The sequence below is a fragment of the Sitodiplosis mosellana genome, unplaced genomic scaffold (assembly GCF_009176505.1).
Source record: "Sitodiplosis mosellana isolate CC-2019 unplaced genomic scaffold, AAFC_SMos_1.0 Smas_scaffold_20, whole genome shotgun sequence".
NCBI classification, from domain to species: Eukaryota; Metazoa; Arthropoda; class Insecta; order Diptera; family Cecidomyiidae; genus Sitodiplosis; species Sitodiplosis mosellana.
The window spans coordinates 648,775-663,332 of NW_022595262.1; the positions used below are offsets into that span (position 1 = coordinate 648,775).

At 35.6% G+C, this 14,558-nt stretch overlaps 3 protein-coding genes across 3 annotated transcripts in view; 1 reads left to right on the top strand and 2 right to left on the bottom strand.

Annotated features, from left to right (window-relative positions):
• The first annotated feature begins 3,601 nt into the window (after positions 1-3,601).
• Positions 3,602-5,722, top strand: LOC129568573 (uncharacterized). The gene is made up of 5 exons (XM_055446626.1): positions 3,602-3,825; positions 3,920-3,935; positions 4,040-4,129; positions 5,422-5,606; positions 5,690-5,722. The coding sequence occupies exons 1-5, from the start codon at positions 3,775-3,777 to the stop codon at positions 5,720-5,722; spliced, it is 375 nt and encodes a 124-aa protein (XP_055302601.1). The 5' UTR covers positions 3,602-3,774.
• A 5,371-nt stretch (positions 5,723-11,093) lies between these two features.
• On the bottom strand, positions 11,094-13,223 carry LOC129568574 (platelet-derived growth factor receptor alpha-like). Its single transcript, XM_055446627.1, has 8 exons — positions 13,193-13,223; positions 12,939-13,037; positions 12,691-12,861; positions 12,048-12,307; positions 11,884-11,986; positions 11,679-11,825; positions 11,369-11,622; positions 11,094-11,300 (listed from the first exon to the last, which is right to left on the bottom strand). Exons 1-8 carry the CDS (start codon positions 13,221-13,223, stop codon positions 11,094-11,096), a joined length of 1,272 nt encoding a protein of 423 aa, XP_055302602.1.
• A 421-nt stretch (positions 13,224-13,644) lies between these two features.
• The window catches only part of LOC129568575 (apoptotic enhancer 1 protein-like), a 3,483-nt gene continuing 2,569 nt past the window's right edge, over positions 13,645-14,558 (bottom strand). The window contains exon 4 of the mRNA XM_055446628.1: positions 13,645-13,787. Coding sequence (XP_055302603.1) covers positions 13,645-13,787 — 143 coding nt within the window. The remainder of the gene's footprint in view (positions 13,788-14,558) is intronic.

Consider the following 14,558-nt stretch of genomic DNA (forward strand, 5'->3'; position numbering starts at 1 on the left):
AGCGAGTAGTTCATTTTTGGCGGGTCGTCACGGTTTTTTGCGGTTTTCGTGGAACTGATAAAAGATAACAACATGGTCTCTTCGTTTTAGTACTTGAGGTCCTCTATAACTTAGCTGAAGACAGTTATCTCTTATCAGTTTCGCGAAAAGCGCGAAAAATGATAAGAAAAAAAAAGTTCTACATAAATTTTGCTTTTTTAATTGCGCGATTTGCGCAAAACTGATAAGAGATAAGAGATAATTGTCTTCAGCTTAATTATAGGAGACCTCGAGTACTACAACTTTGTCGAAGACACCATGTTGTTATCTTTTATCAGTTGAGCGAAAATCATGAAGACCGCGGAGGCTAGACGGTACTACAACATACTCTACTTTAACGGAGAACGAAAGTTCCCGACGATTCGATGACTTGCGCGCGGCGCGATTTCTGCTCCACCAGTATTTTGTCTGGGATATACCCTGGCTGGGTTTCCGCCACTAAAGAAGGATTCTCTATTCTTATTCATATTCTTTTTATTATTAGAATTTCTTTTTATTATTAGATTATTCTTTTTATTATTAGATTGTACGTTAGAAAACTGTGTCTACCCCCTTGGACGGATTCCAACACATGTTGAGATTTTCACAAGAAATGTTTTGTTCCATATTCACTCAGTGAATGAGTAAGTTTAACTCAAGTATTTGTCAATTGAGTGACCGTTTGCATACGTTGTCTAATTTGACAAGTAGTTTCACTCAGTTTTGAGATTGTCAAATTAGATAACGTATGCAAACGTTCACTCAATTGACAAATACTTGAGTTGAACTTACTCATTCACTGAGTGAATATGGAACAGAACATTTGTTGAGAAAATCTCAAATAATGTTGGAATTCGTCACATTACAACATTTTGCTACGCGAAAATGAATTTGTTTTTCTCTGTGTGTGTTTAATGTAAAAAAAATAGCTCTCAAAACTGATAAATTGAACTATTCTGAATCTACTAAATCAACTGACATTGCACCTGGACTTGATTCTTGTGTTTTGAAATCATATTTTTCTTGTGCACCGATTTTTTTCAAAATATCTTGGCGAGTTTTTATGTAGCGGTGGAATTCAATGCATGTTAATTCCATATTGTATTGAATAGTTAGAATTGACTTTAAAGTGCTTATTTTGAGAGATGAACTTTCTTTTTTCCAAACTTTATTTACTCTCGCAAAAATTCGCTCTGCTGGAGTTGAAGTACCGGGGAAACAAAAAACAAATTCAATTATAGCGGAAAATTTGGTGAACGAAATATTTTCCCTTTCCAGGTGACTAAATATTTCTACCCATCTATTTTCTGCAGCAATTTGTTTCGCATTCCATTCACCAATTTTTTCCGTGGAACAGTACTGCTTTACACAGCCAAACTGATGGAATATACTTGATGATTGTGATTCGAAATCAAACGAAAACTTTTCGGCCAATACTTTGAACCAGAGATGGAGTAAATGTATATCAATTCGTTGAATTTACTGTACTCGGTACAGTACGGTATATTTACATTGATTTACCTTTGCGTTAAATAACGCGTCCGCTCTCACTAAAATATGAGTTGACGCATGTGCTCCGCGCGTTCAACGCAAAGGTAAACGTTTAAGTATATACCGATACACATTTCCATACACTTGGGGTAAACGATCAACCATCTCTGCTTTGAACGAATCCTTGACTGTATACAGATTAAATTTGTTTATAAACATTGGATAAATCATGAAAAGTGAGCTAATGAAGGTTTGCGTTCCACAAAACTGAACAACGAAGATGTGGCTACAGTGTTTCATATCGTTGTTAGTTACTGTTGACTGTGCAACTTGAATTAATGCCGTTCGTGTATTCTAAATAAGATTTGGGTTTCGATTCAAATGTTTACTTTATGATTTTGTCTGGAAAAATTCCTGGAACTCAACAATAATAATAATGTTCATGATGAAATAAGTCTATGCGAAACCGAAAACATACAAATCTGCGCAAGTGGCAGAATGCAGTATAAATCCAGTATATATCTCCAAAAATCAGTATCAAGTATATTCCGGTATCGAACAAAAAAAATGGCAAAATCCAGTATAATACTGCAAAGTCCAGTACAGTTGGTAGCATTACGTTACTGCCACTGTTTTAAATTAAATAAAAAATATGAGCATAAAATTCAAATTTACCATAATTTGTTTCAGTACTCAAAAATTATTAAGACAAAAAAAGAGCAGATTAGTAGCTCTACATTTCATGTAATGCTAAAAAAGACGCGGTATGATTTTGGTCAAGAAAAATGTGGTTATTTTAAATGGTATTTTGTTTCAATTCGTCACATTTTGTTCCAATTTTTTCAGTTTTCAGACGACAAAAAAGACAATCAGACGTTTCATTTCATTTGAATACCCAACATCAAGATTTTCGGAATCATAATGCAATTTTCCATAAAATACATGAACGTACTGTTGTTTTTTTCTGAAAATTCTTATAAATTTCCTAGGCAAAATCTGAATAAAAGCTGAACGCTTTGAAAACGGTGCGGAAAAGTTCGTCTTACGGAGGTAAGACTATTTATTGGTACTTTTACTTTTCACCAATAGAATTTGCATGGTTCACTAATTCAGTTTTCTCTGTGTGGAGGATAAAAATGGGATTGGCCCAAACCGCCGGTTTATAGGCGAACTGCGAACCATTTTTGTGTTCCTGAAGAGATAGGAGACAGACACTTCATGCAATGTTTAATGTTTAAACATTTCAAGATATTCATTTTTGCTTGAGAAACTGGCCTCCTATTTCTCACCAGGAACGCATATATATGATTCCCATGTAATTAAGCGCATTTGGCTAATCCCATTTTTATAATCAACAACACATACATATATATGTACATGATGACCCTTCATCACTAATTGAGAACAAAAAAGTACTGTTAAAGTAAATTCATATCATCACTGTGTACTCCAACATCACGTACACTAAATTCCTTTGGTGCACACGTTGTTTTTTCATTCCATCTGAACAAACACAAAAGTGGTGTGTTGGGCTAAAGCCGTTTTCGAAAATGATTATTCGTTTATTGTGCGACGTTTCGTTCTTATTAGGAGCATCATCAGGCTGGAGAACAAAAATGTACACAAGAAACAATGAGTAAGTGTTTGAACAATTGGTAACAGCCGAAAATAACCAAATTACGAACCAGTTACATCTGAAATTAAAATGTTTTCGAACGTATTCCATTATTTTCCATCGATTTCCACAAATTGTATCAGCTACACGTATCCATCAAAGAAATTTTGTTATTGAGCTTCATTTAGTGTCTGAATATGATTACACTATGCAACAACAAGAAACAACCACAGCGATAGAACTTATTTCCAATGTTTTTGGGCCCACTTAATCCAAATCTAGCGTTAGTTTGTCCTGGCATGTCCAGTTTTCAAGATAGGTTCATTGCGGTTTCCGTATCAGATTTGGATTAAGTGGGCCAAAAAAAACCTTCGAAATGAGTCTCCCCTTTTTGGGAGAGTTTCGTTTTCGAAATTTGTTGCATAGTGTTAGTAAACCTCAATTCATAAATTCTATAACTGAAAAATACCGCAATTCATCAATTATTGATTGCATGGCACGTGTCAGCTATTAGTAGATGAATGGTATAAAAGAGGCAGCACCGCACGGGGAAGACCAAACGAATTCAAAGGATCTTCTAAAGAAGTACAAGACGGTTCTCTACTATTATTGTACAACAGGTTAAAACTCTGTTTGGTTGGCAAATTAAAATGAATCTACTACGCGGTTTGTTTTCAGTGCTATTTATCGTTGAATTTTCGGTAAGTTTTTTCTATTCCTTTATCATTTTCACTTTTATCCAAAAAAATACGATATTTCTGTGTAAATGAATTAACACGAAATTTCTTTTTCCAGAAACTTCAAGGAAAACGTAAGATATTTTTGGTTTTCGAACTAGCTTTTTATGATTCCAAAAGATTTTTTCAGACTCTTATAATATTCAATTCGAATTTCAACTTTTTTTCTAATGAACAGATGGCTTTTTCTCGCAAGCTCTTCTTAAGGGCGAAGTGATTGAAAACATGTCACAGGCAAAGTTTGTAGCTGGAATCCATGCCCCCGCAAGTAAGTCTGCTTTAGAATCATTTTCATTTTTTGTGTGTGAATTTTTGTCCGAAAAATTCAAATATTCTATCAATTTTGCTAGGGGCTGACCACGCTTCAGATAATTGAAAATAATGTTAGATTTTATATTTTTTTTCAAACAATATATTATTTACAACTGTGACATTTTTCGAACTTTCTCCAGAAATGTTTCACTGTAAATGATAACTTTCACTTGTGCGTTGTTACTAAAACGAATATGCATTTCTGTCGGTTTACTGTCAGAAAATTCATCACATTGTGGTGGTCAAAAGTATCGTTCATAGTGGATTATAGATTTAGTCAAATATTTGAGTTAACATGCAGATGGTATTAAAACCGAATGATAGACACGAATTTTGTAGATCGACCATTCCACACGAAATCAGTTAAGAATTGGATCGACCCTCTGCGAATTGGCTGAAAATTTGCATGGAGTCTTGTTTTCGGTAGAAAATGAGAAAACCAAAATCTTGGGCCTGTAAGTGGCCAACATTTTCGAGTTCACCCAGTGTAAACTACCTGTGCCTAGTAACCCACTTCCTTCGACTCCATTGGGGCTCCCAAAAATGGGTTCAAAGTATAAAAAGTGAAAAAAGTCAAAAACACGGTGTTTTTTTGACATGTTTTTTTCGCGTCAAATGATGGCCCATGTCGCGCAATATATTATAATAATAATAATAATAATAATATACAATATGTTTGGCCTCGGCAAATGAATCATATATCATTTTTCACCGTTTTTATGGAGAATATGGTCGAAAATGGCTTCTTATGACATTTTGATCTGAGAAAACTGCAATTTTTTTGTCAAAATACATTAAAATATTACCATTTGAACATCGGTTTACCTATAAATTTGGTCTGAAACTTACTTTTCTTCATAGAACAAACGAAAGGTCAAAATTCGCATACAAAATCACACTTATGGTACAGAAAACTCATCTATGGTGGCCTGGTATGAGTCTATTTTCACGTAATTTTGGATGAGAAATCGATGTAGACTTATCTCAATCCTGTTTGATGAGCCTAAAATGCCGAAAAATGGCCCCGTTCCAGCTTATGTTTTCAACTCGCCATATTTTATACAGAAAATTACTTTTTCTACTTCAAAAATGCCTTGTTGTGCGTTCCAACATCAATGACTTTTTATCTATAAAAAATTCACGGTTTCCCCTAGCAATTTTGTGTGTGTGTTCAATTTTTCTTTAAATATTATTGCTTTTACTGAGAATGAAACGATTTTATTACAAAATATTTGCATGAATACAAAGACCATCCAAATGATCCCAATAAAAAAATGATGGGTATGTGTACCGCATTCATTCTGTCGAAAACGGAAATTATCACGAATGCCCATTGTGTGTATGACGCCCCATATGTTTATGTGGTAGCTGATACGAAAGTTGTATCAGAGGCAAAACAGAAAATTAGAATCAAAGTCGAAAAAGAGAACTTTGTATATCACCCTTATTATAGTCGTTCAATTGCTGGTGCATTTGATATTGCCAAAATTACACTGAAAACGCCGTTAGAATTCAGCGATACCGTTGGTATTATCGAACTCGTGGATAAGGATTACAAATTGAATAACCCATCAGAAGTGGTCACCGTATATGGGTATGGCGTGTTGAAAAATACAGGACCATCGATATTGAGGCGTTGCGATGCAAACTATATATCTGATTTTGGACGAGCCAACACATTTAAGCCAAGTCGGGCTTTGTACTTTACAACTGGTGAAGCTACGAATGGTGGCGAAATTCTTACTCACGGCGATTCGGGTGGACCAGTTGTTTCAAATACAAATGGCAAAATAGTGGGGATAACAATGGGTAAAATAGCAGATGGTCGCGGAGCGTTCCTTCCAATTAGTCTATTTCTTGATTTTATTCGTGACCCAAAGGTATCTAATCACAATGCCCCCATTTTTATTCTCAACAACGCAAACAAAATGATTTTTTGCATTAATTTCAGAGCGTGAAACCAATTCCACCTCAGCTAACACCTAACGAAGCTAAATTTATAGCCGATATAACGGTACCGGGAAGTAAGTGTGCATTCGAAATTCGAACCGAATCAAACCGTTTTTTTTTATTTCAAATAGAGGAGAGGCAAAAGTGGAGATTTTTCATGATTCATAAATATAAATATTCATTCTGAGATGTTTTTCTATTACAGAATTTCTTACTGTCTTCAAGCATAAATGTGTCGATGCCGACGAAGATGTTGAACTAAAATTTGATGCAATCATTTTGTCGAAAACGGAGATTTTGACCTGTGCGCATAATGTTCACGGCACCCCATATGTCTACGTAACCGTTAATAAACTATCAAGAAATGCGACAAAAATTAAAGTCACTGAAGACCAGATAGAAATTCATGAGAAATACGCATTGTTGGGATTCGCATTTGACGTTGCCAAGATTACACTTGAAGAACCGTTGGAGTTCAACGATAACGTCGGCAGCATAGATTTGGTGGACAAAGATTACAAAATGAATGACCCGTCCGAAATGGTCACTGTTTATGGTAATATGATATTGTATGGAACAATGAGAACGAGACGTTATGATACAAAGTATTTGGATGGCGCCAAATGCAAACCGAAAGTGCACCCTTTATTTGATGCAAATCATTTGATGTGTTACACTTTAGATGAAAGCATGGGAACTCTCTCTTCGTTTGGAGGTCCAATTATTTCGAAAAAGAATAACAAACTCGTGGGCATGACCGTATTTTGTTCATCTGATCAGCCAGTTATTTTTCAACCGATTGCACCGTTGCTTGATTGGATCCGGAAGCCAAAGAAGAAGAAGAATATAGGCTTGAAAAAAGGGTTTTAGGCGCCTGAAAAAGCTGAATACCGTCTCTTTTTTTGCCCCTGTCATTTGATGTTCAACAAAAGAACCGAATAAATTTGATAATTTGAGAAAAATGCATTTTATTTCTCATTAGCCCCTGCGCAGTTATATGATTATCTGAAATAATTGCGATGAAAAGTCATTTGAAGAGTGAATTGAATCGACTCCAAAAGCAAATCAACATCACAGTCAGATCGGAATGCAATACATTTTGGGACGACAAATTGAAGAGTATCACCAAAGGCAGCAAAAAGTTATGGAATTTGTCGAAACAGTTCCGCGGCAAATTCGATTCTACCATAAACAAAATCAAAGTCAATGGATCTCAGACATGCTAATCTCTCTACGACAGATTCCTTGGCTCATGAGGAGTAAAAATGTGTATGGACCCTTTTCCGAATTAGGCCTCTATACCAAAGATTTGGCCGCCGGCGGATTTTTGGCCGCGCCGCCGTGCTTCTACGCCAAAAGCCATTGTGAGCCCATTTTTGGACATGAATGCATGATTTTTGGCTCATTGGAAAGATATTGAGGCCCACTAGATCCTCCAATCCAAAAACGGTGAAAATGTTTGACTAAGGGGTTAAAATTAACCCTTACCGGAAAGTATGGAAAACTGGTGAAAATAGTGAATTATTTGAAAATAATGCGTTATTAAGGTATCGTTTTTGCATCACAAATCGAAAGATCGTAAAATTTTAGGCCGGTATGCCCATTTTTAGAAACCGATTTTGCGTTAACCCAAGAAAACTGCGACCCAAAGGTGTCATTAGTACCCATTTTTCGAAGGTTCTTAGATACCGGGGTTCTTATATCCAGAAACTATGGAGGGATTCTGTAGTAGAGAGGTCAGCATGGAATTATGAATCACCCTGTATATTAGAATCAATAATAATGTGGCCAGATTTTTTTTCGATTTTCGGCTGTGTTGCGACCGTCTATATGGGAAGTTTCTATGAAAACGTCGGAGTGTCGGTGAAATAACATTGGTTTATATGGTAAAATGTGCACAATCAATCAATGAGAACATGTTGCGTTTTAATGTGAATCAATCGTTTTTTACGGCTGCTTTTCCTGATTGCCTCAAAATAGCAAAAGTCATTCCTATCTACAAAAAAATTGGCTCCAAAAATGAAGTAATTTTTTTGGCCTATTTCATTATTGAATGTATAATCGCCTATATGCCGTTTTGGAAATAAATAATTTCTTTGAAAATGACCAATTTGGTTTTCTAAAAAAATCAAATACAACATCAGCATGCGTCTCTTTTAACCCTTTAACTACCTTTGTATGGAAAAAAATATGTCTCCCATAAGAACTACGTGTAAAATCTTTTTCGTTTTTAAAAAATTCAGAATTATTTTGAACGTAAAATGGTTTGAATTGTGCTTTGTTGTGCCCATTTAATCACGAATTTAATGATATTTTTGTAAATTTTTGTGTTTGAAAATTCGCGAATAATGGCCAAAATACAGGGAAATACGGGGTATTTATTTACCTTTACCGACCAATGGGACACATATGTCCCATCGCGCCAAACGCAATAAAAAGTGGAAAAAACGTTTTTTTCTAAATAAAGTCGATGATTTTTGGAAAGTAATGGACATTTCGCACATTATTCCAAATTTTCAGCTTTAAAAGTTCCACCGTTAAAATTATATAGCATTTGGCGAAAGTTGAAAAAAAAGTTAAGATTTTTTGACTTTAGAGTGTTCTATCCAATTGCGTTTACAATAAATATCCAATATTATGGTACTCTCTGATAGCTACATTAATTCTCTTTCAAACGAAACCAATTTTACTAAAATTGGTTAAAAAATGTAGTTATTACAGATGAAAAACAAAATGGGACATATGTGTCCCATTGGTCGTCAAAGGGTTAAGACAACAATATCGTAAACATATCGGGTCAGTCGAACTGAAAAGTTGTTTTATTTGAACAATGACAATAGAGTTGGGATCAAACATTTTCTTCACTTTGGTTTTTCACTTCCGATAAGATCACCATAAGATTACTGTCCAAAATATATTTAACACTAGATTTAACATTTCCAGAGCCTTATACGTATTTTGGCGGTCTTTTTCACAAAAATATGAACAATTCAGGACTGATCAAATTATGGTTAATTCATTAGTTTATTTGTATGTTTCTGAATTGAGGATAAAGTGTGCTACAATCGAAATGCAAACTTATTTTTTCATCGCAACTGGCTGTATCATTATCAAACTATTTCGACCATTCCACACGAAATCGACCGAGAATTGGATCGACCATCTCCGAATTAGCGCGAAAATTTGCATGGAGTTTTTTTTCGATAGAAAATGAGAAAACCAAAATCTTATGGCTATAAGTGGCACACATTTTCGAGTTCACCCAGTATAAATTTTTCAAAAAATTAGAAAAATCGAAAAAATGGGTTCGCGGCAATTGACATCTAACTGAGAAGTACTTGACACATCGCCAAACCTATGGTACCGTTGGAAAGGTAATCGATGGGGCTACAAAAACCACGAAGTTAACTACCCACTTTGACCCCATTGGGGCTCTAAAAATGGGTTCAAATTATAAAAAGTGAAATATGTTGCGCCGCTTAAGACAGCGATTAGAAAGTGCTTCTAACAATATGACTTAATTCGTTTTTTTGGCCTCGGCAAGTGATCATTTTTCAGCGTTTTTGTGGTTAAAATGGTCGAAAATGGCCTCTTACGAAGTTTTGATCTGAAAAAACTGCTATTTACACTTATGGCCATAGGTTCTGACATAGTCTGATCTCGTTGATCCTGACCCCCCCTGGCAAAATTTGACCCCCAACGATTTTTTCGGACCCATTGCCATTTTCGGACCCTTTTTTTTTGCTCCTCAATTTTGCTGCGAAGGGAACATTAACACTAGTTAAATAGAATGGATTGATTATGAAAATGATTTTACACTAGATAGAATTGATTTTTTTGACCCCCAAAGGAATTTTTGGTTTGACCCCCCTGAAATTTTTGGTGTCAGAACCTATGCTTATGGCATAAGAAACTCACCTATGATGGCCAATTGTGAATCTATTGCCACGTAATTTTGGACGAGGAATCGATTTAGAGTTATCTCAACCCTGCCCAAAACCAGTCATAGTGTTAAATGACTGATATCATTTTGAGTGACGCTTGGACGCTGTATTATCTCTGGATACGAAGTTCAAAAGTATTCACATTCAATATTGTGAAAATTCACATTTAATAGTTACTATGTGGCAAAATGTCGAAAAAATTGACGATTCTTCCAATTTTTCGACCATAACTCGGAGATTATTCATTTTTTGGTAGAAAATGTAAAACCAAAACACTCTTTTCAACATACCAATTCGAAAAAATAATGTATTTTTGGACAAAATGTCGATAAAGTTGACTCAAAAATTCACCGAAACACCGAATTATCCCCGAAACCCCGAAACGATCCGAGCCCCCGAAAAGATCCCGACCGACACCCGACCGACAATGTCGGGTATCGGTCGGTTATCGGTGAGCATAGCTGATTGTCGGTCGGTTGTCGGGTCGAAAATTCGGCCCCGATGAGAACACTAGTATCCAGTAATAATAAAGCGTCCAAGCGTTACTGAAAATAATGTCAGTCATTTTGAGTGATACATCCACGCATAGGATTGTCACTCCACTTTAACCTCGTCTAGACCCTAGAGGTTCTTCATCTGATTTGAGACAGATGAGAATAAAAACAAAAAGAAAAGAGTTTTCTCAGGGTGGATTTAATGTTTTATTTATGTTCATTTCCATAGAAATGCTGCACTTGATTCAAAATATCAATATTCATTGGCGTTGAAGGATTTTCATTTTTAATTTATATATTTGGCTGTATTTCTTTACTGGTGCACGGTAACGATAAGCTATGATGTGAAGATTGTGAATGCGAATCATCGCTCGAACTGGAACTGCTTTCCTCCGTCACATCACTTACTTCATCTATTTCGGCTGCTGTTGAGATTTCTTCATCTCTATCTCCATCATCATCTCTGCCATTCAGTACACCCAAATACATTTCCGAAAGCTTTTTCTCTAACTCATCAAATGTTGGACGATTTTCACATTTGTTCCGTAGCTTTCGTTGGTTTTTCCAATCGGAAGCCTCTTCTTAAGTTTGATAATGAGATGGAACTTGGATCGCCTCCCTCTGAAAATATCTCCCAAATCACAACACCAAACGACCAAACATCCGATTTCACACTGAATTTCTGTTCTCTTTCTTCTGGATGTGATTCAACGGCCATCCATGGCACCGGGTCTGGCGCCTGTAAATAAGAAAAATAACAAAGCCAATTCGGATTCAAAGTCACTATTCATTTCTTGTCATTCATACCCATGATTCTTTGTTATAATAATGGCTTCCATTCAATCTCCTTGATAGACCGAAATCACCAATTTTAACCGTTTTATCTTCACAAAGCAAGATGTTTCTAGCGGCTAGATCACGATGTATGATCGGTGGATTATTCGAAGTCAAAAATTTCAGACCTTTTGCTACTTGGGTGGACCAATTATGCAGATTCGTTATTGTGTATGGGAAGTCGGGTGTTAGAGGTGAACTAAAAGATGTGTCAGCAGTATTTTCTCCTGAATTGAAGCTAATTGTAGTTAAGAAATTTTACCGAAAATGTTACAAAACCTACCTTCCACAAATACTGGAATAACTTTAACGCTATTATAACCTTTTCTTATATTTGCTGCTTGGCTTGCGCTTGGACATTGCCTATTTTTCTTCAAGAAACTTCTAAGATCACCATATCGGCAGAATTCATAAACGATCATTATTTCGCCTGCAAAAAATGCATTCATTCAATTGCTTTTCGAAAACATTTCGTATGTGCAATTTACCTTCGAGAGGATCCTTAGTGACTGCTCCAATAAAACTAACAACATTGGGATGTTTGGGCAAACGTCGCACAAGTTTTATTTCGTCGAATAGTTCAGTTGTTCCCTATTTAATAGAAATCCAAGATAAGTAATCAATAAGAGATGAACACTGAACCAAAACATACGATTGATGTTCCGTTGGAGCCTTTTATAGTTTTGATAACAACATCTTTCTTTTTGGAACATCCTATTATTGGCAAAAGTTCGCCCTTATACACTTCACTGAAATGGCCACGGCCGATCAAATCTCCTTTCTGCAGTCGATTGTGAAACTGAATTGAGGTGTGAATGTAATTTGCAACTAGTAAAATGGCAATGAAAACAAAGATAAGCAACACAGAAAGCCATGCAGGTGCTGTTGCTGATGCTGGAAAATAAGCAGAATCTGATTTTCAAAATGTTTTTTTCTACACAAAACATCTTTTAAGTGTAAATGTCAGCATTATTTGGGTGATGTACAAAGAATTGTACTCTGCACTTGTCCATCAATGAATATGAAAAAATAGTGGAAAAATCTGATTGAAATTTGGTGGAAATCAAAAATTAAACAATAAAACTTCAACCGAATTCAATATCACGGATAAGATACGCGTTTCAGAAATATTTTGATCATTCTTCATTTCACTCTGAAAATATACCGAATCCAGTTAGTTTTCAAACTGATGCTGTTCTCTGTGCTAACAACTTGTCATTTACCAACAAACTTCCAGACCTTCAATATAGTTCTGTGATGAACAAAATATGTCCTAATTTTCCAATTCGTTTTACCTTCGGGTGGAATAGGCACAGTTGTTGTTTGTTCCCATCTATTATTGGTTTTTTCGGCACGATTAGTAACATCTTGAGGGTGATCCACGAGTGCTTGCGTCGAGTTTCCATTACCCATAGGATTGATGACGGTTCTAATTTCAGTAAGCAATCGAACGATATCCGAATGTTCTAAATAGAAAATGGATTAATTGGACTTGAAATTCGAGCGATTGTTTCTGATTTGAAGGAAGAGTGCAGATAATTACTATTATGATTTGCATGTTGCAGTGGTGTCCTTCCCTCATTATCCATAAGATTGATTTGAGCCCCACGATTAATAAACACTTTAACAACATTCGCATGTCCTGAAATGCAAACAAAATTTCAAATATCTAAGAATTAATATCTTTCTCTTGTTTTTGCTTTATTTTTCTTTTCATTATATTTATAAAGTATCTTTTCATGAATACCATCCCCTTTGCAATGTATTGCTAAAAATTTGAAGAATTTAGACAATTACCTTCCATGGCTGCATAGTGCAGTGGTGTCATTCCATCATCGTCCTTAGCATCGATGTTAGCTTTATGATCGATAAGAACTTGAACAACATTCGTATGCCCCGAATCGGAAATGGATCAAAATCAAATGATTTTCTGCAATTCATAACAGGAATTTGGACAATTACCTTTCATGGCTGCATAGTGTAGTGGTGTTAATCTATCCTTGTTCATAGCATCGATGTTAGCTCTATGATCAATAAGCACCTGAACAACATTCGTATGCCCTGAATTGGAAACAAATCAAATTCAAACGACTGTTGGACGATTTGGAGCAGGAATTTGCACAATTACCTCGATCGGCTGCAGCGTGCAGTGGAGTACTTCCATATTGGATCTTAGCTTCAATGTCAGCTCCATGTATAATAAGTTTTTCAACGATATTTGCATTTCCTGAATTGGAAACGGATCAAAGTCAAATGATTGTTCGCGATTTATAGCAAAAATTCGGACAATCACCTTCTATAGCTGCCCAGTGTAGTGGCGTCAATCCACCATCGTCCCTAGCATCGATGTCGGCAGTATTATTAATATGCATTTGAACAATATTTGCATGTCCTGAAATCCAAACTCTACTTGAATATAAATTTGTCTTTTACGTACTATGCCAGTTAAATAATGAGATAGAAAAAATCTCAGAGAGTACATATTTGCTGCTGGACTGCTCAGATGTTATTGCTATCTGAAATTCACGGTGTTTATTAATTATATTAATATAGATATCATCTAGGAATGAAATCTTTTAAGCGTGAGTGCGGTAAAATACCGTTTTAGGCGCCTGAGTCAACAAATTCAGCTCAGCTCAGGCCTGCTCAGCAGCAAATATGCACTCTCTGAAAAATCTTCTTATTCTGACATAAAAAGCAAAACCTGTTATTTTAGAATAAGAAGTCTTTTTTAATTTAACTATTTGTTCACTTAAATAATCGCGGTGTCACGACAACAGAACACCTGCTTTCCTATGACTTTGGCATCAAATTGACATTTTTGTTCCAAATTAAAACAGTGAAATTTTGCCCCCATTTCTAATTAGTGTGTATAGCCAAAAAAAAATTTAAAAAAAGACACTCGTTTTTACTTTTCCGCACGCCCATGTCGTGTGTAAAAGTATTGTAATCACTCCAAAACCTAGGTACCCCAAAAAACCATTTTTCTATCCATTTTCGACACCGAAAAGCACGATACACTGGTTATTTTGCTATGTTAATGTGGGTGTATCGTACCCTGTACGCTGTACGCAAACATTTGTTAGCACGATTGCTCAAACACCAGAATAGGAAATTGTTAATGAAAGCAATGAATTAAAAACACTTTATTTTTTCTTTCTCA

What these genes read in the sequence shown, in the direction of transcription:
- LOC129568573 (XM_055446626.1), top strand. Translation starts at nt 3,775, where the DNA reads ATGAATCTACTACGCGGTTTGTTTTCAGTGCTATTTATCGTTGAATTT. An exon ending in TGGAATCCATGCCCCCGCAA is followed by an intron (nt 4,130 to 5,421) that starts GTAAGTCTGCTT and finishes ATGAATACAAAG; the next exon opens with ACCATCCAAATGATCCCAAT. An exon ending in AAGTCGAAAAAGAGAACTTT is followed by an intron (nt 5,607 to 5,689) that starts GTATATCACCCT and finishes GTTAGAATTCAG; the next exon opens with CGATACCGTTGGTATTATCG.
- LOC129568574 (XM_055446627.1), bottom strand. Translation starts at nt 13,223, where the DNA reads ATGACACCACTGCACTATGCAGCCATGGAAG. An exon ending in GCAACATGCAAATCATAATA is followed by an intron (nt 12,862 to 12,938) that starts GTAATTATCTGC and finishes TTTTCTATTTAG; the next exon opens with AACATTCGGATATCGTTCGA. An exon ending in CACTAAGGATCCTCTCGAAG is followed by an intron (nt 11,826 to 11,883) that starts GTAAATTGCACA and finishes CATTTTTTGCAG; the next exon opens with GCGAAATAATGATCGTTTAT.